The sequence below is a fragment of the Microcebus murinus genome, chromosome 31 (genome assembly GCF_040939455.1).
Source record: "Microcebus murinus isolate Inina chromosome 31, M.murinus_Inina_mat1.0, whole genome shotgun sequence".
Taxonomy (NCBI): domain Eukaryota; kingdom Metazoa; phylum Chordata; class Mammalia; order Primates; family Cheirogaleidae; genus Microcebus; species Microcebus murinus.
The window spans coordinates 4,475,254-4,500,805 of NC_134134.1; the positions used below are offsets into that span (position 1 = coordinate 4,475,254).

The 25,552-nt window shown below is 33.6% G+C and overlaps 1 protein-coding gene across 1 annotated transcript in view; it reads right to left on the reverse strand.

Annotated features, from left to right (window-relative positions):
- LOC142865692 (uncharacterized) overlaps positions 1 to 25,552 on the reverse strand; it is a 51,913-nt gene that overhangs the window by 15,026 nt on the left and 11,335 nt on the right. Inside the window, 2 exon segments of the mRNA XM_075998886.1 lie at positions 1,985 to 2,740; positions 2,903 to 3,190. Of these exon segments, the coding sequence (XP_075855001.1) occupies positions 1,985 to 2,740; positions 2,903 to 3,190 (1,044 nt within the window).

Here is a 25,552-nt window from a genome sequence, read left to right on the forward strand (position 1 = left end):
TGCATTTTTAATTCTGGAAAGTGTTCAAGAAGTATTAAAAGTAAAGAGTCTCCAACTCAGAAAACCTATCCACAAAGTTAAAAGAGAATTGAAAGAAAACCCTTTTATCTCTCAATTAAAGCAGAATGTGATGTGCACAGTACCAATCCACTGAGACATTTCAAAGGCACAACATAAAGTTGTTACTGGACATAGCTAGGCAAATCCTTTTACATACATGTTATCTAGATAATAATTTTCTGTGAACAAAGAAGAAAGAAGACTGGACAGCCCTATTTGTCATAAACGGTGCACCCTAAACTTACTTGGTTATCAGTGAGACTTTCTTTTTTTGGTAATTGGTTAATTTCAAATAAAATACATGGGGGTGAAGTTATTGCAGGAGGAGATAATTTTGCAACTTAAAGAAAAATGCAGGATAGAATGTAATAAGTAGTCATGGTGTGTTAAGAAATGTATGGCTTTTCATTAAGTACAAAATCTTTATTATAAGCATTATAGTAACAATGTAATTATACATATAATGAAAAAGAGCTTTGGAAACATTATTCTTCAAAGTAGAGACACTGATAAAATGGATCAGAAGTGATGTCTTTTTACTCTGTAACCCCACAGTACATTTTTACAACACATTATCTCCAACTCTGAGTTACATTGATAGGTTAAAGTTGGTGCAAAGATAACACTTTGTTCAATCTACAACATGTTTGACACATTAAAATTATTTTTAATCTAATGAAACAAATTAAGTTTACATGTAATCTAAAAATATTCCAAATTTCATTTGATTTTATTATCTATCATAATGTATAATATTAAAACAAGTTATTTCTAATATTGTAATTTTTCATTCTGATTATAATGAGAAGAATATTAGCCTGTATACCCACATCATACATCACTTGAGATACTGTTTGTTATAAGAAAAATCCATAGTACCTCTCCACTTCATAAATCTTACATTTCAGTGATTTTAATTTCCCATGGAAAAGTACATGAATAATGCCTACTGAGTACACAAAGACTACTAATAAATGTGATGTATCTATCATTAACTACACACATTCACATACACGCTTAGAATGAAAACATACCATCTACTGTATTTAAAGTTGAATAACACTAGTATTTGCTTGTCAAAAAGGAAAAAAAAAATTATACCTTTTATATTTTTACCCTACCCTGACCAGAAAGTATATTTTACATGTAATTATAACTCTCACAAAATCTCTCTCTTTTTAAAACTGACATACAAGTAAATCAACTAACTATTTTAACTGGGTGGTACTCTGTAATCAACAACCTGGTTTAAAGAAATTTTTGAATGTGTTATTGCATTAGTGTATTACACTGTGAGTCCTCTGATATTTGTTTAGACTTGATTCTTCATGAAATGTGTTCTGAAATTCATTATATCTGTAGAGTAATTTTAACTATCAATTCTTTGTGGTTCTCTAAAGTATATCTTTTGCATAAATATTTTTTCACATTCATTGTATTTGTAAGATGTCTATCTCTTAAAATTTTTGTGATGTTGAGGAATGTTGGAGAAATTTTGGAGCATTTTTTTCAGTGTAAGTTCTCCCATGTCCAGTAAGATCTCTGTTGTAACTAAAAGTATTGTCAGCACTCTACATTATGATTGTTTACTTTAAGTATAAGTACTGTTGTGCATTTTAAAGCTAATACTTAGGGAAAGCACTTCCATACTGATTACATTTATCTCACTTTTATCAAGTATAATGTATTTGGTGTTGAATAAAATGTGAGCAGTTATTAAAGACTTTGCCACAATTCTCACATTCATGGAATTTTTCTCTGTTATGCCTTCTTTTATGAAGATTAAGGTGTGAGGACTGGGAAAATGCTTTGCCACATTCCTCACATTTGTATGGTTTCTCTCCTGTATGGATTCATTTATGTAGAGTGAAGTCTCTGAGCTGGTAAAAGACTTTGCCACATTCTACAACATTTTAGGGTTTACCTCCAGTATGAATTCTTTTATGTTGAGTAAGGCCTGAACACTGGGTAAAGGCTTTTCCACATTCTTCACATTTGTAGGGTTTCTCTCCAATATGAATTATTTTATGTTGAGTAAGGTTTGAGGACCGGTTAAAGGCTTTGCCACATTCTTCACATTTGTAGGGTTTCTCTCCGGTATGAATTCTTTTATGTAGAGTAAGGATTGAGGACTGGGTAAATGCTTTGCCACATTCTTCACATTTGTAGGGTTTCTCTCCAGTATGAATTCTTTTATGTAGAGTAAGGCTTGAGGACAAGTTAAAGGCTTTGCCACATTCTTCACACTTGTAGGGTTTCTCTCCAGTATGAATTCTTTTATGATTAGTAAAGATTGAGAACTGGTTAAAGGCTTTGTCACATTCTTCACATTTGTAGGGTTTCTCTCCAGTATGGATTCTTTTATGTTGAGTAAGGATTGAGAACTGGTTAAAGGCTTTGCCACATTCTTCACATTTGTAAGGTTTCTCTCCAGTATGAATTCTTTTATGTACAGTAAGGTTTGTGCACCAGGTAAAGGCTTTGCCATATTCTTCACATTTGTAGGGTTTCTCTCCGGTATGAATTCTTTTATGTAGAGTAAGGTTTGTGCACCAGGTAAAGGCTTTGCCACATTTGTCACATTTGTAGGGTTTCTCTCCAGTATGGATTCTTTTATGTACAGTAAGGTTTGTGCACAAGGTAAAGGCTTTGCCACATTCTTCACATTTGTAGGGTTTCTCTCCAGTGTGAATTATCCTATGTCTAATAAGTTTTGAGCAACAGTTAAAGGGTTTTCCACATTCTTCACACTTGTAGGATTTCTCTGTGGTATGAATTTTTCTATGTCCAGAAACATTAGAGCTGTGGTTAAAAGTTTTGCTACATTCTTTAAGTTTGAAACTTTTCTCTCCAGTATGTCTTGTCTTGTGTCTATTTAGATTTGATGATTTGCTAAAGACTTTTATACATTTGTCACTTTTGAAGATTTTTCTCCGGCAAGTTGACAAACTTTGGGTAAGACCATCAGAACATACTTTCTGCTTCCTACACTCAGCCACACACTCCCCATCTCTTCTTAAGTATATATTTTCAAGTTCAGAGCTTCCATATAGTCTTGTTATGGATTTCTGAAAGGGGTCGTTTGTGCCCTGCTCTGGTAATAGGTCTTTGGTGCAATAGTGAGATAGTTCTGAAAGAAATGAAAATAACAAAGTGTCTCACTAACCAGACTCAGGTGAATGTACTTCACAAATTGTATAGATAAATCTATAGAAAGCACATTAGCAAGAAAGCACTATAGAATACCATGGTCTTACTTCCATCATAGCTGTGTGACCTGAAAAATATACTTACAACCATGATTTGTTTATAAATCATAACTGCTAATTGTTCATAGCACCCCAGATGAGAAAAACACCAAGAACCACATGGAAGGGGAAGGAAACTTTGTTGCATTTACCGACCAAATCCCTTCCTCCACGCTGACACTGAGTTATCACTTTAGTAGTAAAATCCAATCTCCTGGATTCCCTTTCAACAGAGAATGAAACTATGGGCACATGTCCACACATGTGTTTTTTGTGGCCTTTCCAAAGGCTGGTTTCCACCTCCCTTGACAACTACATAACTATCTGGGAAAAATATGCACATATTAAGAATAAAATTCTGCATTATCATAATGATGGGGCAAACCATTTAATTATGCTATAAAATTTGAAAGGCAAAATAAAAAAATGATCATTCCCATGTTTTAATTTGTATATATTATAAAAGACATAATTATTCACATCAATATCATAAAGGTGAGGGCAGATGTAAAGATTAAGAATTTTTATATGCAACCAAAGTTAAGTAGATATTCATTTAACATAAGTTGCAAGTTCAAAAGATTTTACATAGTTCTCACAGTAAACATAAGAAAAAAAATATTTATAGAGATAAAAAAGAAAGCTAGGGAAAGAAACAAATGAAATATGTCACTAAAAATCAGTGTGGCACAATGCAGGACAGGAGTGGAAAGAAAGAAAAGATAATGACAAAAGTTATATAAAACGATTAACATTAGAGGAATTGTAAGTCCTTCCTTTGAGAAAATTATGTAAATATTTATGTACTAGTGTTTCCAGTCAGAAGACACAGTTAAATAAAGGGATTTACAAAATCCAACTATATTCTATCTAAAGAGACTTGACTTTATACCTGGTGAGAACAATAGACTACAACTGGCAGGATATAGCAAGATATATCAGGAAAACATTTAGCGTCTAAGAGCAGTGGAGTTAAAAATTATATTAGGCACATTATTTTGAAGTGAAAAATGTTATAATTTGTAAAATATAGTTTAAGTCAAAACTGTCACAAGAGACAAACAAAGGCATTAAATATAAAAAGTTGTCATTGACTGAGGGCTTATGAAAATAATACATATATATGATATCTATCTTTATCTCACATCAAGGGTTTCAAATATATTTTAAATAGCATTGACAGAATTGAAGCAACAAATGGATATCAACATAATACAATATTTTGATATTTCACTTTCAATAATAAAACGATTCAAATTATGAATAAGAAAACAAAAGTTTTGAAATCACTATAGAGCAATTAGACCTAACAGATATATTGGAAACACTCTACAGAATACTAGTGGAATATACCATCTTCTTGACAGCTCCCAAAACGTTCTTCCTAAACAACTATCTGTTCAGCCACAAATCTTACCCAATTTTAGAAAGTTGAAATTTACACACTTTAATTTTTGACTAGAATGGAATGAAACAGAAATAAATAAATAAATAAATTTAAATTTATAAATAAAATAAATAGTAGAAGAAACACAAAAAAATTAACAAATATAGGAAAATAAACAACACACTCTTGAATATGTTCTTCTTCAAGGGAAGAATACCTAATGTTGTGAAGATGTCCAAATTGATCCACAGATTAAAGGCAATTCCTTTCTAATTCTCAATTTCATACTTTGAATAATAAAAAACAGCAAACTCTTCCTTCAGAAGTTTCATTAAATATAAATCGTTTAGAGTATCTAATGAAAAATGAGATGAATGTATGAATAAAAACAAACAGAACCCTACAATATGCCACCTACAAAAGCCTTCATTTACTTCTAAAAAGTCAAACTGGTTGAAAGTAATTGTAAAAAAAATCTACATAAATAATAAGAGGAGGATATTGTGGCCATAATTAAAGAAAACACACTTTAAGTCAAACACCATCAGAAGAGAAGAAGACTTTTATAATGACAAAATGGGTCATTTAGGAGAAATCTAAGGAGCAGAATACACATAGATGATATACATGTAATTTACATATTTTAGCATAGATATTTAAAAATGTATATTATATATCAGGGCTTTGCCTGATATATGAAGACTTCAATGATGAATATAAAAATTTGACAGAAGATATATAAGAAAACAGATAATGGGAAAGATATTATAGACCAGTTAGATGTAAAAGACATTTACAGAGCTATTCAGTCAAAAGCAGCAGAATACACTATGGTTTCAATCATACATGGCAAATGCTGTTAGGACACGTAAGTCTTATCAAGTCAAAGAAACGTAAAAACAAACAACATATACTTTTTGACAAAAATGAAGTGAAACTAGAAATCAGAACTAGAAATCAAAAGCACAACACAAACTTGCTAATACAAAAATATGCCAAAATTAAACACAATCTTTAATACATTCATGCTCAATGGTCAGATGATTTAAAATTTTTAAGATGTCAATACTATCCACAGTGATATACAAATTTAATCAGTGTCTATAATAGTCCTATTATACTTGTTTTGGAGATATATAAAAATAAATTCTAAAGTGTATTGGAACAAAATAAAGCCAGACTGTTTTAGAAATACAAACAAGGAGGAATAGCACTTCTTGATTTAAAAACAAATCTACAGGAATAAGAAAAACATGCTACTAGCACAAAGACAAATAATGACATGAAACAACAGAATGGGGAACCCAGAAATAAACCTTTGTGTCCATGACCAAAATTGTGTTCCTCAAGATTGCAATGACCATGCAATGAAACAGAAGAATCCCTTTAAAAAATGTTGTAGAAATTGAATATTTATGAGAGGAAAACATGATGTTGGTACCTTCCCTTGCACTATATAGGATATATCTTAAATAAATTAAATACTTAAACATAAGAAATACATATATAAAACTCTTAGAGAAAATATTAGGGAAACATCATGATATTGGTCCTGGCACTGTTTTAGTAGATGTAACATCAAATGCATAATCAAGAAAACGGAAGAGAAGAAAAATGGGAATGTATCACACTTCAAATGTTTTGTAGAAATGAAAACTTAGTGGAGTAAAAATGCCTCCTACAAAATGGGTTAAAATAGATGCAAATCACATATTTGATAGAAGTTAACATCTTTAATGAAAAAACACTGATTAAAATTGAAAAACAAAGGTGAATAGCTTGAATAACAAATGGACAATAGATTGATCTGACATTTCTGCAAAGAAGATATACTAATAGCCAAACATAATTTGAAAGCATCCTAAGAATTGTTAATCTTTAGAGAAATGCAAACAATATCACAATGAGAAATCACCTCCCATGCATTACATTGAGAACTTTTAAATAAATAAAATCATATGCAAATACATACATATGGTAAGAATGTAGAGAAATTGAAATGCTGCCATGTTGTTCTGAGCCTTTGATTCTAAAAATTATAAAAATTGAAATACAACAGATCACAAACTTAAAATATATAAGGAGAGCAAAACAGCTATACGGTGAGAGGGGAAGGATCCACTTGTTTTATTTTATTTTCTCCTAAAGAACAAGAAAAATTTGGCAGCCATCCATGGAAAATTACAATTATCTGAATTTGAGGAAATGGAAGGTCATTAAACTCTAGTGAAACCATAGATCTGGGAGAGTCATTTAGAATATTCAGACTCTCATCCAGCTGACAAACTTAAGGACCCATTGTCCTGAATACAGACTGCAACATGGGTCAACCATCTCGGATACACAGAGTCTCCGATGGTTCCCTGTGACAAACTTGGAGTGGTGCTGCTCATCCAGAGACTTTGGGAGAGACACAGCTATCTGCAGCCATGGAGGCAGACCTGAATACCTTGGTCTTGCTATCATCTGTAAAGCAGAACTGTGACTCTGCTACAGCAGTCTCAACTATAGTCCATGTCTAGTTCTTTCAGTGCATAGATCCACACAGTGACCTGCAGGGACTCTTCCAAGGTACTCGTTGGGAGCCACACCCAGCCACACATATAGTATCAGCCCTAAAATATGCAGACTGATATGCACAACCATGCCCTAGTATGTGTCATACAGATCTAAATCCTGAAGGCAACCAATTTACCCTGAAATAAGAGAGGATTGAAAACCACTGAAGCCCTTTGGAATTGGCCCTCCACATTGAGACTCCACTGCAGAACAATGGGCAGTCTTGTGACCTAGCTATAACAACTCTTCATTGAAAACCTAGAGGAGATACCTTTAGCCCAAGTACTCAAAAGAAAAAAAATCTTTACCTTCCAAAACCAGTTTATAAAATCTGGAAAGGGTATTTAATCCTTCACATGCACAAATACTGATATAAGGATAATGTCCAACCTCTCTTAAAGCTTTTATTTTATCATATTACTTCAAGACCTAAACTCAAAATTTAGGCAAGAACATGACAAGATCCACTCAAATTAGAAAGCAAAAAATAAAAATAATATCATTTGCAGATGATATTATGTTATATATCAAAAACCATCAAGAAGATAGGAAGAAAGCTTTATAAAGTAATAAAACCCCCAGTTAAGTCACAGGATGTAAAATTACATACAGATATCAATTGTTTTTCTATACACTAAGAAAGTAAACAATAAAAAAGGAAAACACTCTCATGCACAATACCATAAAGATAATAGATTCCTAAGAAATATATTTAACCAAAGTGGTTAAAAAAACCCTTTACACTGAGTATTATACGATATTAATAAAATAAATTGAAGATGACATGAATAAATAGAAAGATATTATACAAAACAGTGTATACATTCAAATTCCAGGGGCATTACTTGACAGTATTAACCAAAAAATCCTAATATTTGTATGATTACACAAATACCATTGAGGGGCCCTATGCAATAATGAGAAAGAAGAAAAAAAGTTCCAGTATCACACTTTCAGTTTTCAAACTACATTTTAAGGTGGGAGTAATAAAAACAGCAAAATGTGTGCATAAAAAGCAACAGAAATAACAGTGGAAGAGAATGGAGAGGTCCAAAATAAAACAAAACATAAGGTCAAGTAACATTTATCTAGGCACTACCAATTCACAATGCAGAAAGTATGGCTCTTGAATCCTTGGTGCTGGAAAACTAGATACCCAAAAACAAATGAATAAAAGCAAACTATTTTTGCTTATATGATACCCAAAAACTAACTCCAGATGTAATAAAGATTTAAATGGAAGACATAAAACTGTAATGTTTCTAAAAAAAATAGTATAAAGCAAAGAAAAACTTATGGAAAAACCTTGACATAAGACTTGCAATTTTCTTTTTTTTTTTTTGGATATGAAACAATGTGCACTGGAAGAAAATCTGAACAATTTGGGCTGCATCAAACTTAAAATCCTCTGCACATCAAGGAAGAAAACAAAATAAGAAAGCATATAGGACGGGAGAATATATTTTCAAAGTTTATATTGTATAATATGTTAATACTCAAAATATATAGGAAGCTCATATTTTTCAAATGCAAAACAATGTCATCACACACTTAAAATAAGCAAAAGTTTATGTCGATTATTTTCAAAGAAAACATACCAGTTTACAACAGGAAACACGAAAAGTAACTCACTATCACCAAAACATCATGTAAACACAAATGAAAACTATAATAAGGTAGCCCCTCCCAACTGTTAAAATGGCTAATCTCCAAAACAAGAGACATAATACGTGAGGACAAGAGTGTGCAGGAAATCGATCCCTGTAGACTGTTATTGATTGTAAATGGATAGTGTCAACGTAGAGATTTGTTAAAAAATGTAAATACTACAACTGCCTTATCATTCACCAATTCTACCTATGAGCATAACCATGTAAAATCAGTATCTTAAGAGGTTCTGCACCCCCATATATATCGCAGCATTATGCATGTTTGCCAAGAAAATGGAAACAAACTAAATGCCTGCTTATGATGAATACACTAAAAAATTACTGTACAAACAAATACCATATAATATTACTAAGCCATGAAAATGATAAATATCCTGCCATTTCAACAGCATGGATGAACATAGTAGGCATTGTGCTAACTAACTAAAATCAGCGATTCCCAGAAAGATAAATACTGCTATGGATAAATTTTTTTTAAAAAGTTGAATTTACAAAAATAAAGACTACCACAGCGGTTTGCAGCATGTGAAGTCAGGAAATGTGAGGAGATGTTTAAGGTACAATCTTTCAGTTATAAGATGAATAGATCTTGGAGATCTAATGGATGGCATCATGATTAGAGTTATGAATAATGTTTTATATGCTTAAAATTTGTTAAGACCATAGACCTCACTATTAATAAATGTTCTCACCATAATTAACTGGCAAATATGTGAGATGATGGATATGTTTATTACCTTAATTATATTCTTTTACCATTTATACACACATCAGATCACTACATTGTGTACAATAAATATAAACAGCTATACAATTCTTATTTGTGGAAACTTCCACCCATTAAACACACCAAACACAGAAATATATGCACACACACACACACACACACATGAGTGACACATTTCTGATGCTACTAAATAGGGGGAAATTATGGAACATAAGTTATCAAAGTATTATGTATCAATTGGGAGTATAAATATATTCAGTTATTTGAATCACTGAATGAGACAGTATATTTAAGAATTCCATAAGGTGAGCAGGGAAAATAAACTATATTATTAGTTTGGGAATTTGGGTATAATAAAGTTGAAATTTTACTCTGATTTTATACAAGAAAAAGAGTATTTACAAGTGAAATAACATTAGATTTTCTTACATTTAGGAAGAGGCTATGCATTTGTACATAATTAATGAGTCCGACTTTCTGTAGGATTGCCTCTGGAAACTAAGAATTGGTAATCATGATGCATAAAATATGAACTTGTGTCCTTAGTGCTTCTGGCATTCCAGAAACAAGTCCCAATATCTCCACTATTCCCCTTTACACATTTCAGAAATGAGGCATCAATAGGAACTTAAAACATGGAGCTGGGCATGGTGAATCACACCTATAATACTAGCACTTTGGGAGGCCAAGGTAGAAGGATCACTTGAGGCCAGGATCTTGATACCAGCCCTAGCAACATAAGGAGACTCGATTTTTACAAGAAAATAATAACAATTAAAAAAGGGCTGGCCATGGTAGCTCATGCCCATAGTTCTAGCTACTTGGAAGACAGAGGTAGTAGGATCCCTGGAGCCCCGATATTTGAGGTTGCAGTGAGCTATGATCAGCCACTGTACTCCAGAGAGGGCAGGAGAGCAAAGCCATGTCAAAAGATGGTTTAATGTCGTGGTCTTCAAAATATGCACAGATAGTCCCATAACTCCTAACCAATAGAAATGCTAATAGATAATGTAGTCCCTTATAAGCCATGAAAAGAACTTTGGCTCTCACTGAATTCTAAGGAAGATCACTGCACTCACTCTTAGAGTTCTTAGAGTTTAAGGACATGGGACCGAATATGTCTTTCTGTATGATAAAAAGAAACATACACAGGCTTCTAAAAATCATTTCCAAAAGAGCAGAATATTCAAACCCACTTTTTAATATCTGCCTTCCTCCTTGAGTTTTGTCTCTCTGACATTTTTTATCTGCTTCACTAAATCTCACCTACCTGGATACTTAGCTGTTGTTTCCTCTTTCTTCAAAATCCAGGGCTCTATCCTTTGCTCCAGGCATGTGATCAGCTCTGGCTTTGAGAAGGCAAGACCTGTTTCATTAGAAAAATTTCACATGACTCTAGCTGAAGACTTTCCAATTACTAATGTAGTACTATCCTTAGTAGACAGAACATTATAGAAGATTTTAGAAAATTCCTTTGCAAGATATTGTTTTCTCACAAACCCTGTAGAATGATAAAAAATTACTTCCAATTTATGACTAGAGCACCAATTCCCACTAGCACAAAATAAATAAGAGGTCAAAATTCTATTCTAAGGTGCCAGAAACAATTATATACCCTAATTTTTAGAGTGACCACAAATCTAGTTGAAATATACATATCAGTCCAAGAAAGGGAATCGTTCAAGATAACATGAGACATCTAATGATTTTATACACCAAAAATCTTCAATTTTCTTTGAAAGCAGGAATATAAAATTTCATGTAAAGTAGAAACTTTTAAGAAACTATCTACAAAAATAAAATAATGGCCTTAATGTGGAATAGGAATTGTGTATATAAGTGATCCTCACCAAGGGAGACCAGGTTTCTGTAGTTCTCTAACATCACATCCCTATACAAATTCCGCTGAGCATTGTCAAGGCATGCCCACTCCTCTGGAGAAAATTCTACAGCCACATCCTGGAATGTCACCACTTCCTGTAAAAAGACACATTTTCCCAAGTGGCCATACAGAGACTTCCTAATTTGACTACAAGGAAAATGGTTATGAGAACTGTTTCTGACATATGAGGGACTGAAATTATCCAATAAGATTTTTTTCAGCACATTGATATTCTTGCACATATATTCTTATTCATAGGAATGAGGATCACAAAAGATGTATGAAACTGTGTGCATATGATTATGCTTTGGATGATAAAGTATTTAATACAAAGTTAAGGGCCTTACAACAGTAATATAAATTTATGGGTGTTATATTTACATCACATCAATATATTGTGCATATTTCTCACATATTGTGCATATAGAGGAACATAGTGAGTTAGAAGGTTTCCCCTAATTTTACGAGTAAAATAAAGAACTGGAGATTTTTTTAAAGTAGAGATTCAAAGATTTGGGGTAGGGTCTCAATCTCTGTATGTAACATAATACAACTACTAAAAAAATGCTTTTTGCCTAAGGAGAGTATTTTCTCAACATCCAGTAAGTGGTAGACTTTGAATTTATCTCAGTTCATCTGAACAGAACACAGATGATAGCCCTCATTTTTCAAAGCAAACTATAAGAAGAAAGAGGGGTTTCCTGATTAAATGTGATGATTGATGCACATCACTCAGTAAATCTCCATGAGACACTTAATGATAAAGAAAAAGAAACAATTAACTTTATATTGGATGAATCTGTCAGAGAGCATCTTAAGCAAGTGAATGAAATTTACATAACTATATTGGGACAAATTGGACTGAGGCACCATTGCAAAGAGGAGAATATGAAATCACTGCTGGCATGGTAGTGGCCAACAATATGTAACCATGAAGAATCATCAGTTTTATAAAATTTCAGATACAGATACTTCAAATGGTTTGTTATCTTTAATAATGTATGTAAATACTTTAGCATCATACAGAGCAAGTCTTCTATTTTCTCTTTTTCTCATAATTTTCTGGTTATCCTAGGTAATCAATGCTATACTGTTTCTGATTTTCCTAATAAAATTTTATGTAGAGCAGATGAAGCATCCAGATCACACTTTGAGAGTACTTGTTTCACTTCCTCACTCAAATCTAAAGACTCTATCCCATCCCCAATGGGAATCTCAGACATTCACATTATACGCTCTTGATCTGTCACAATGGGCACATTTTCAATAGTACATGTCATATATTTATTAGGAAACTTGATTATTGTATTAAGAAGTTTGTGGGAGAGAATGTAAAGCAGGCTCTGTTATATAGGGACGAAGGATTTTCCAGAGCTCCCTTGACTATCATAAGAAATAAAAAAATGTAGTTACAAAAGTTATTAGGCATACATATCAGAAGTAAAGAAGTAAAGCTTTACAAGTTTAAAAATTGAAGTTCTACATGACTTTCTAGGAGAAATAGTGGATACTACCCAAATATGGGACACACCTGAAAACCGGCCATTTCTTCTACCTCTTCTCCTACTCTGAAATTTCTTTTCAGGTGATATTGTGTAGAACAATGAGAAATAAATCTTGAGACTGCCTTTAAAGGACACAGAAAAATTTCTTTCTTTCTTTACACAAAGTTCACAAGCAGGAGGAACATAAAATGCAGAAAGACTACACTCACTTGTTCTTAGTCACAAGAAAGAGTCAGCTATGAGCAGCTAATTCACTGAGACCAAAATGTGAGTTTCTCCTGTGTTTTCTTCCAGTAAGAAAAAAAAAATGTACTTACAAACTTCTTAGGCATACACAACAAAAGTAAAAAATTAAAGGTTTACAAGTTCAAAAAACTGAAGTTCTACATGACTTTCTAGGAGAAACAGTGGACACAACCTCTAATCTGGGACACACTTACCTGAAAACCAGCCATTTCTTCTTCCTCTTCTCCTACTCTGAAATTTCTTTTCAGCTGAGATTTTGTAGAACAATTAGAAGTAAATGTTGAGACTGCGCTTAAAGCAGTGAGCACAATTTCATCCCTTGTTTCCACCACATTCACAAGCAGGAGGAACATAAAATGCAAAAGGGCTACACTCAATTACTCTTGCTCACAGTAAGAGTCAGCTATGATCAGCTCATTCATGGAGACCAAAATGTGAGGTTCTCCTGTTTTTTATTGTGGTTACCTTCCCCTGCTACAGGTGCCAGGAGTTTCTGCTACAGGAATGGGAATCTGACCACAGTGATCTGCCTCTAACAAGCCCAAGAGACCAGAACCTGTGACTTTCCTCTACAACAAAGGCTAAACCCAATTCTCATGAATATATGCAGGAATCCTAATGCTTGACCTGTTATCAAATTAGAATTAGTTGGGGCACAATTAAAACCACATGGATGTTCCCATCAAGCCCAACAGGCAGGTGATGGTCTTTCTTCAATCTAGCCAGGTTATCCTAATTGAAAGCCTAGCTGAAAGGTAATTACCTTAAATTTGTGTCTGAAACATCAATGTGAATATAAATCATGCGGTACTGTAGGCCTCACTCTAAGAATTGTGGTCTGCTGGTGTGGAAGGGGCACATTAATTGGGTTCTTAGCCATGTCCCTTTTAGTGCTGATGTTGCTCAACATAGATCCATTATTGGTAGCACTCAGTAGAGACAGCAAGCACAGCATGCATACTGCCTTTTGCCCAACACTCATCACAACATATACTTAATATCCATATGAAGAGCAGCATAATGCAATGTCTACTGAGCATGTGCTATGTGCTCAGAAGTATGGTTTGTTGCACTGTGAAGAAGCCTTTACATTGTGTGATTTAATCCTCATTATACAAGAAAAGGTGAGTAATAAGTGTTCAATAATTTACGGAAAAATTTAGATGTGGTGCCAGCCTTTCTTTTCTTCTCATGCAACTATAATATGACACTACACAAGATCTGGAAGATTGTTTACACTTATCCCTAATAGGTCTTTTCAATGTCCGCTTACAAGTCCATGTTGATCTCTTACACTGCAGCATATTTCTCCCCGGATATTTTGATCCATCCTCAGTCCAAAGCGTGTCCCTGTCTTGCAAATTCCAGGTTGAGGCCAGGTTTAGTTTGGATCAAATTTGTGTATTCTTCGCTTTTACAGAGAGGGAAGGAAAACAGGAAGAGAAATTCCTCTTTGGAAGCTGCTCTAATGCATCCTGAGGAAACTCAGACCTTGGATTCAGAGTTCAGAGCTGCAGATTTAGGTCTCTAGAGAGGCATGAATTCAGTAGGGCTCACTGCCCATTTCCTTGCATTTGGGCAAGAATTGAAGGCAGAAAGGGAGTTTATGTGTCCAATTCAGTGCGCATAATGTTGTTCCCATTTGTGTTTGAGGCCGATGGTATCTGAATCCATATAAGTTCTAAAGATGTGAGATGCATTTACAGAAAGGATAGAACTACTAATTATTATCCTATGAGAGTGTATTCACGGGAATCTGGTCTAACTATACTCCGGAGGGACAGTAGACACCAAAGAGGTCTAGAGAACTCACTGTGTTCAGATGTGGGGACAGTGAAGCTCTCTGCTGCAGACTTGCTGGTTACAGACTGGAAGCTCAAGAAGGAATCTAGTGTTCAAAGCCCTTCTAATTTAGAAGTGGTGGGCACATTTTATGTTTATGTTGCAGTTTTAATTCTGGAAAGTGTTCAGGAAGTATTAATAGTAAAGAGTATCAAACTAAGAAAACCACTCCACAAAGGTAAAAGAGAATTAAAAGAAACCCTTTTATTACTCAAATCACAATGTGATGTGCACAGTGCCAATACACTGAGAGATTGCAAAGGGACACATAAAGTTGTTCCTGTACATAACTAAGCATATCCTAACTTTTACATAAATGTTATCTAGATGAATAATAATTAGCTTTGAAGAAAGAAGTCTAGACAGCCCTATTTGTCCTAAACAGTGCACCATAAACTTACTGGGTAATTAGTGAGACTCTCTTTTTTGGATAATTGGTTAAATTCCAATAAAAAAAACAAGCTTCTGAAGTTAATACAGGAGGAGATAATTTTGCAACTTAAAGGTAGGTGCTCACTGCACTTTGGATCCCATCTTCAGATGGAAATTGTGGGATAGGGAGCTATTTTCCTTGATAACTGAAATTTCTTTCGAATAAGCTGAATCAATTACACCTAAATGCATTAATACTCCTTTTCATGTAACAAAAATATGACCAAATTATTAATATTAATGTGCCTGTTGCACAAGGACAAATAATGGCAAATTCTTGAAAGTTTTTTCAGCAGCCAGGTGATCCCCTTCCTCCATAAGGTGCCATTGGGGTACGGTGGTGTGGAGCTGGTGCTGGGCTGCCTGGCTAAGCACAGCCACAGCATTGGTGGCTCAGCAGCCATGGCAGCGGTGGCACCATGCACTTTAATTTTGCTGGGCATAAAGCCGCTGGCATTTAGATTTAACATTATTAAAAGCCAATATATGTCAAACCATATTTCTTAAATTAGGAGGACTAACCATTTCTTGCACCATATGTTTCTTACAATCTAGCCATAAAATCTACATGAGTTTCATTAACATTTTGTTTAACATTTATACAGGAAGCTACAGTCTAAGAGAAGCTATCTTTTTCCATTCTTTAATACAGCACTGTTGAATTTGAGAAATAGCTTGATCATCATATTTTAGTTAAGCATTAATATCAAACCAAGTTTCCTGTCCCATCATTTGTGCCATCAATTTTTACTGGTGGGTCCGTGGACTCATTTAGCTAGGGTTTCTGACACATTTAATCCCTGCACTAAGTGGTGAACTTTAAAAATTTACACGGAAATATAATGGTTCGCACAAGAGATTTCCAAACCCAAGGAATTAATCTTTCCATTTGAGCCAATTCTTTAAACGAGTTAGTGGTGTAAAGAGTTTGTGCTGACCGGGTGCAGTGGCTCACACCTGTAATCCTAGCACTCTGTGAAGCTAAGGCAGGAGGATCACTCAATGTCAGGAGTTTGAAACCAGCCTGAGCAAGAGCAAGACTGTGTCTGTACTAAAAGTAGAAAGAAATTAATCAGCCAAATAAAAATATATAGATAAATCAGCAGGGCATTGTGGCATATGGCTGTAATCCCAGCTACTAGGGAAGCTAAGGCAGAAGGATTGCTTGAGCCCAAGAGTTTGAGGTTGCTGTGAGCTAGGCTGATGCCATGGCACTCTAGCCTGGGCAACAGAGTGAGAGTGCTGTTTTTGTCATTCCACCTGTCATTCATAAACAAGGGAACTCTGATATTTACCAACAGATTAATAATGCAGCACAGAACATGAAAGGGGCTTTAACAATTTTATTTGAAGCTAAAGACGCCTGGACTTCCTGGTGCTGATGATTATGTTATGAAAGAGACTAAATATGTATGTGGTGCTCACCATCTCCCCTCTGGCCACTGTGAACATAGAAAGCAGGATTGCATCCAAAATCACTAATGAAATTTTCAATCAAAAAGCAGCTATGATCCATGAGATTCCTCTAGAGAGAATGACCAAATCGTTTGTCAAAGTTAGATGACTAAAAATGAGAACTTGCACTGTGTACTACACCCACTAAAATAATGGAAGATAAAGTCATGTAAAATAAATTCTCTAGATGGAAATATCAGATAAATAGTATTCCAAATATTTTAAATACACAGAAATAATTCTATTATATTCTAACCCTGAAAATACACACTCATAAGTAGATTCTAGATGGATGCATATGTTGTACTATAAGTACTTTATAGAAAATTAAATTCAAACTTCTTTATTTACCCAAACTCTCTATTAAGAGATTGCCAGATTCTCATGTTTCTTTATATAGTACTTACTGTATGCATCACACACTTATTTATGCTTTACTTATTGAAATTATTTTCATATTTATGGCATTATATGTTAGGATCTAATAACAGTTTGCTTTTACAAAGCAAACAATACTGAGTTCTTGATTTAATCCTCTGGCATTCAGAATTGTATATCTGTCTTTGTTCTTAAGGCTTTTACTTTAAGCTTAGGATTCTGAATCTCTCTAATCTTAATTAAGTAATCAGAATACTGCATGTATAGCCAATAAATTCCCTCAAATTCTATAGTGAAATGTTTTTCACCAAATTAAATTAATTCTACAATTCTCATCAGAACCTTTAAAGTATTATGTGAACTCTCAGCAGGTGAGTACAACAGTGAGAATATTGTAGCCCAAGTGCAGGCAGAAAAAAGAATGGCATAGATACATTTGTAGAAGGGAATGAAGATAAAAAGAGACAAAAAAAAAAAAAAACACTGGAAATAATTAAGAAATGAAAGAAGCTGAATTCCCACTGATAAATTCTGAGAGTTGTTTGTTCTGCAGGTCTCATCACTCCACATGAAAATCAGTGACATTTTTCACCCTGGACATTTCAATCTCTTACCTGGAGCCACAATTAAATTTTATAGAAATCATTCTTATAATTGCAGAGTAGGTCAAATATACAATAAATACAAACTTTCAATTAATAAAATAATATATTAAGCCTAGCATGAGTAATAACCGTGTAAGAACAGAAGATAGGCATGGGCAGGTTCTGAATTAGATACTTTAGAATTTTAAACAAATTGATTCAACATAAAGCAAAAAAAATTGCTCTCAGAATCTGTGGAGTTTCTAGTTTGCTAGTATATTCTGAACAATTATTAAATTAACTATTTTTTTCAATATTTCTACTTTTCTTTTCAAAATAAGTATACATCCATATTCACACAAACATAATTACTTACTCTATAAATCTACTGCAACCAAAGTTCATCTTATACGTGATGTATTTGTATATTTGATTCAGTATAAATAAAAAAAGTGTGTTTATTTCTGTTTAACTGGCCAGACAGGTGGCACGTTGAAAGAAAAACGTAGCATAAAATGTAACAAGTACTCATTCAGCGTTCAGAAATATATGGCTTTTCATTACGTGGACAAACTTTATTATAAGCATTACAGTGACAATGAATTATAAAAGTAATAAAAAATAAAACTTGTGGGAACATTATTCTTCAAAGTATTAGAAATTTGAAGCCACTGAAAAAAAGATCACAAATGATTTAATTTTACTGTGTAACCCAATAGTACATTTTTACAATCCATTGCCTCCAAATTTGAGTAACATGGAATAGGTTAATGTTGGTAACAAACTAACAGTTCATTCAATCTACAACACGTTTGACACAACAAAAACCTTTCTTAATTTAATAAAACAAATTAGGTTTACATGTAATCTAAAAATATTTAAAAATTCACTGTTTCATTATTCGAATGCACAATTAGTAAAACAAATTATTTGTAATATTGTCATTGTTTTATTCTGATTTTAATGAGAAGGATATTAATCTGTATACCTACATCATATATCACTTGAAATACTGTTTGTTAGAAGTGTACCACACAGCACCTCTCCATTTCATACATCTTACATTTCAGTGATTTTAGTTTTCTATGGAAAAGTAGATGAATGATATGTACTTAATACACAAAGACTTCTAATAACTGTGATGTAGCTATCATTAACCATAGACATTCACATACACACTAAAAATGAAGCATAGCATCTACTGTTTTTAAAGTTGAATAACATCAGCATTTCCTTGTCAAAGGTTGCAAAAAAAATTATACTTTATTGCATTTGCATCCCCCCCTGATGAGAGTATATTTTACACATCATTATAATTTTGAAAAACTCTTGTGTTTTTAAAACTGACATAAAAATAATTTATCTAACTATTTTAACAGAGTTATTCTCTATACTCAACAACCTGGTTTAAAGAAATGTTTAAGTGTGTTAGTGCCTCAGCACATTTTCCTGTGAGTCCTCTGATATCTGTTTAGACTTAATATTGATTAAATGTGTTCTGAAATTTATTATATCTGTAAAGGAGTTTTAAGTATCAGTTCTTTGTTGTTCTCTAAGGTATACCTTTTTCATAAATATTTGTTCACATTCATTATATTTGTAAGGTTTCTATCTATGGAAATTTTTGTGATGTTGAGCAATGTTTCAGAAAATATTGGAGAATTAATTTCAGTGAAAGTTCTCCCATGTCCAATAAAATCTCTGTCATAACTCAAGATATTGTTGGCACTCTACATTATTATTGTTTATATAAGTATAAGTACTGTTGTGCATTTTAAAGCTAATATTTTGGGAAAGTACTTCCAAAGTCATTGCATTTATCTCACTTATATCTAGTATGATTTCTTTGATGATGAGTAAGATTGGAGCAGTTATTAAAGACTGTCACAATTTTCATTTATACAATTTTTTTCTGTTATGAACTCTTTCATATAGATTAAGGTGTGAGCACTGGATAAAAGCTTTGCCACAATCCTCAAATTTGTAGGGCTTCTCTCCATTATGATTTCTTTTATGAAGAGTAAGTGTTGAGCACCGGGTAAAGGCTTTGCCACATTCCTCACATTTGTAGGGTTTCTCTCCTGTATGAATTCGTTTATGTCGATTGACATGTCCAATCTTGTTAAAGGCTTTGCCACATTCTTCACATTTGTAGGGTTTCTCTCCACTGTGAATTCTTTTATGTTCAGTAAGGTGTGTGCTCTGGGTAAAGGCTTTGCCACATTCTTCACATTTGTAGGGGTTCTCTTCACTATGAATTCTTTTATGTTGTGTAAGTTCTCTGCACCGGGTAAAGGCTTTGCCACATTCCTCACATTTGTAGGGTTTCTCTCCACTATGAATTCTTTATGTCGATTGAGGTCTCCATTCTTGATAAAGGCTTTGCCACATTCTTCACATTGGAATGGTTTCTCTCCACTATGAATCCTTTTATGTTCAGTAAGGTGTGTGCTGTGGGTAAAGGCTTTGCCACATTCTTCACATTTGTGGGGTTTCTCTCCACTATGAATTCTTTTGTGTAGAGTAAGAGTTGAGCACCAGGTAAAGGCTTTGCTACATAACTCACATTTGTAGGGTTTCTCTCCTGTGTGAATTCGTTTATGTCGATGGACATGTCCAATTTTGTTAAAGGCTTTGCCACATTCTTCACATTTGTAGGGTTTCTCTCCACTATGAATTCTTTTGTGTAGAGTAAGGGTTGAGCACCGGGTAAAGGCTTTGCCACATTCTTCACATTTGTAGGGTTTCTCTCCTGTATGAATTCGTTTATGTCGATGGACATGTCCAATGTTGTTAAAGGCTTTGCCACATTCTTCACATTTGTAGGGTTTCTCTCCACTATGAATTCTTTTGTGTTCAGTAAGATATGTGCTCTGGGTAAAGGCCTTGCCACATTCTTCACATTTGTACGGTTTCTCTCCACTATGAATTCTTTTATGTTGTGTAAGTTTTGTGCACTGGGTAAAGGCCTTGCCACATTCTTCACATTTGTAGGGTTTTCTCCAGTATGAATTATTTTATGTAGAGTTAGGGTTGAGTACCAGGTAAAGGCTTTGCCACATTCTTCACATTTGTAGGGTTTGTCTCCTGTATGAATTCGTTTATGTCGATTGAGGTCTCCAATCTTGATAAAGGCTTTGCCACATTCTTCGCATTTGTAGGGTTTCTCTCCACTATGAATTCTTTTATGTTGAGTAAGGTGTGTGCTCTGGGTAAAGGCTTTGCCACATTCTTCACATTTGTATGTGTTCTCTCCATTATGAATTCTTTTATGTTGAGTAACGATTGAGCAATGGGTAAAAGCTTTGCTACATTCTTCACATTTGTAGGGTTTCTCTCCTGTGTGAATTCTCCTATGTATAGTGAGATTTGTGTAGCAGTTAAAGGGTTTTCCACATTCTTCACACTTGCAGGGTTTGTCTATAGTGTGAAATTTCCTATGTCCAAGAACTTTTGAGCTGTGCATAAAAGGTTTGCCATATTCATTATGTTTGAATCTTTTCTCTCCAGTATGTCTTATCTTAGGCTTATTTAGATTTGAGGACTTGCTAAACATTTTTATACATTTATAACCTTTCAAGATTTTCCTATTGTTACCTGACAAACATTGGATAAGACCATCATAACCTACTTTCTGCCTCTTACACTCATCAACACACTCCCAGTCTTTTCTTAAAAGTACATTTTCCTGGTCAGAGCTTCCGTATAGTCTTATTATTGATATCTGGAATGAATGTTTTATGCCCAGCTCTGGCATTGGGTCTTCAGTGCAATGAGAAGAGAGTTCTGAAAGAAATGAAAATAACAAAGTATCTCACTAGTTATACTTAGGTAAATATACTTCATAATTTTTATATACAAAACTATACCAAGCACATTAGCAAGAAAGTGCAATAGAATACCATAGTCTTACTTCCATCATAGATGTATGACCTTCAAAATATATTTGCAAACATGATTCATTGAGAAGTCATAAGTGATAATATTTCATGGCACCCCAGATGAGTATGACACCAAGAACCATATGGAAGGGGAAGGAACATTTGTTATATTTACCCAGCAAAACTCTTCCTCCCCACTGATACAGAGTTCTCACTTTAGCAGTAAAATTCCATTTCCTGGATTCCCTTTCAAAAGAGACTCAAACCAATGGCACATGTGTCCATACATCTGGTTTTTGATGGCCTTTGAATGTCTGGTTTCTATCTTCCAAGACAATTACATAACATTCTGGGAAAGATATGCACATATCAAAAATAAAATTCTGCAGTATTATATTGATGGTGCAAAAACATTTAATTATGCTATCAAATTTGAACGACAAAGTAAAAATGATCATTCCCACATGTTAATTGACATAATGTAAAGAGACATAATTACTGACATCTATATCATGAAGTTGAGGGCAGATATAAATATTATGAATTTTCATGTACAATTGAAGTTAAGTAGTCATGAGTTTAACATAAGTTGCAACTTCAAAACATTTTAGGTAATTCTCACAGTGAACACCAGAAAAATGTTTAAAGCAATACACAAATGAAGGTGGCCACAGAAACAAAATATATCACTAAAAATCAGTGAGGTGGAATGAGGAGAAAAGGAGTGGAAAGAAAGACTAAATAGTGACAAAAGTTAAATAAACAATTAATATTAGGGCAATTTTGAATCCGTCCCTTTTAGACAATTATGCAAATATTTATGTACTAGTATTTCTACTCAGAAGACACAGTTAAATAAAGAAATTAAAAAGTCCAACTCTATTCTCTCTAAAGAGACTTGACTTCATACCTGGTGAAAGCAATAGACAAAAAGTGACAGGAAATAACAAGACATACCATGAAAATGCTCAGCATACAAGAGCAGTGGAGTTCAAAATTATATTAGGCACATGACTTTTGTGCCTATGTTACAGGCACAAAATGTTATAGTTTATAAAATATACTTTAAGTCAAAACTGCCACAAGAGATAAAGAAGGACATTTAATATAAAAAGAGGGCATTCATTGAGAACCCTTTAAATATAATAGATATATCTGATATCTATCTATTTCTCGCATAAATGTTCTCAAATATATAAAAAGCATTGACACAATTGAAGGAAGAAATGGACATAAAAATAATAGGATAGCATGGTATTCCACTTTAAATACTAATAAAGACAGTCAAATTACTAGTAAGAAAACAGGAGATTTGAAAACACTAGAGAGCAACAAGACCTCACACATATATAGAGAACACTCTGCTAAATAATAACAGAATATACAATATTCTTGATAGCTCATAAAAATTCTTCCTACAAAATCTACCTGTTCAGACACAAAACATGTCTTAACCAATTTTTGAAAATTGAAATTTTACACAATTTCTGATCAGAATGAAATGAAACTGTAGATAAGTGACACAAAAAACACAGAGAAATTCAAAAGTATAGGAAAATAAACAACACACTCTTGAACACTTTCTTGTTCAAGGGAAGAAGACCTAATGTTGTGAAGATGTCCAAAGTGATCTACTGATTAAATACAATTCCTTTCAAATTCTCAATTTCATTTTTTCAAAAATAGAAATAGCAAACCCAAAAATAATATGAAATCTCAAGAGACCACAAAGATGTGAGCAGTCATCACAAAGAGAAGCAATGCTATAGGTCCCACGCTTACCCATTTTAAAACACTAAAAATGTATACTTTGGAGTACTATTCAGCTATAAGAAATAACAATGGTATAGCACCTCTTGTAATATCCTGGATAGAGCTGAACCCCATTATCCTAAGTTAAATATCCCAAGAATGGAAAAATAAGCACCACATGTACTGACCAGCAAATTGGTTTCACTGATCAACACCTAAGTGGACATATAGGAATAACATTCATCGCATGTCGGGCAGGTGGGAGGGGGAGGAGGGGTTGGGGATATACAAACATAATGAGTGTGATGTGCACCATCAGGGCATGGACACGCTTAAAACTCTGACTCCGGGGGTGAAGGCAACACACTTAACCTAAACATTTCTACCCCCATGATATGCTGAAATAAAAATAGAAAAAAAATGATATATTAGTCAATGAAGTTATCTAATGGCAGAAAGACAGACATCTGGACCAATGAATGAGAAAGAAACACAAACTCTTGCATATATTGTAAAATAAATAGTTATCTTCACATGCATATTTATTTCACCATCGTTTACAAAAGTCTGTAGATGAAAGCAACATAAACTGCCTTTGCCAAATGAACAGATAAATACAATTTGAAATGTAGAAATAATGGATGATTTCTCAGCTTAATAAAACAGATTCTCTGATAACATCCACAGTATAGGTAAACCTTGATGACTTTATGCTTAATGAAATGTCAGTCACAATAAGTCAGATGTATTTTTATTATATTTATAGGATATTTCTAAGCTGTTATGCTCCTAGGAACAGAAAACATAATGCTTTTTGTCAGCAGTTAGGCAATTGACAAAATGGGTACTTTTCCCAGGTGTACTGAATTTTAGTTTTACTTCATACATACATTCTAGACATATATTGCATGATGTTGTAAATATAGCTAACATGACTGATGTGAATAACTAAAGGTAATTAAGATTGCTACTTTTGTGATTTTACAATAATTAATATAAAATTAATATCTTAAAGAGATATGCAGTGATCTTTTCAAAACTTTCTTACAGATTACAAAATTTTTTTTTTCATTTCAAAATATTATGAGAGTAAATCATTTAGATTACGTATACTGCTTTTGCACCAACTGATCAAAGCTACAACTGTGCCCATCCACAAATCGTATGCGCCACACCCATTAGGAGTTAATTTTCCCAACACCTCCACCTCCTTCCAACTACCCAATACCCACTGAATTTTAGTTCCACTTGTTCACATATGTGTTGATCCATTAGTGACAATTTGATAGTGACTATTTGTGGTGTTTGTTTTTCCATTCTTGTGATAGTTTACTTCAAAGAATGGCCTCTAGAACAATCAAGGATAATACAAAGGGTGTTATTTAGCCACTGAATTTGAGGCTCAGTAGTACTCCATGGTATACATAGATCACCTTTTATATGTATTTATAGATATAGTTATATGAATGTATTTATAAGTACCTAGGTTGTGTCTACCTCTTTGCAATTGTAAATTTGGATCTTATAAACATTCAAGTGCAGATGTATTTATTATAGGATGACGTTTTTACATTGGTTAGATACCAAGTAGTAGGATTTCTGGATCAAATGGTAGTTCTAAATTTAGTACTTCCATGTGTCTCCATATAACTTTCCAGAGAGATTGTACCAGTTTACAGTCCCACTAGTTCCTACCTGTCTACATCCACACCTACACTTATTTTGGGCTAAATGATAAAACCCATCTTCACTGGAGTAAGGGATATCCCACTTTGGTTTTCATTTGCACTTCCCTGTTCATTAGAAATGTACACACTTTTTTCATATGCATCTTGGCCATCATACATGTCCTTTTTAAAACTTTCTGTTCATATATTGGCACACTTTTAATCAGGTTATTTGATTTTATCTTCCTGATTTTCTTGATTTATGTATACATTCTAG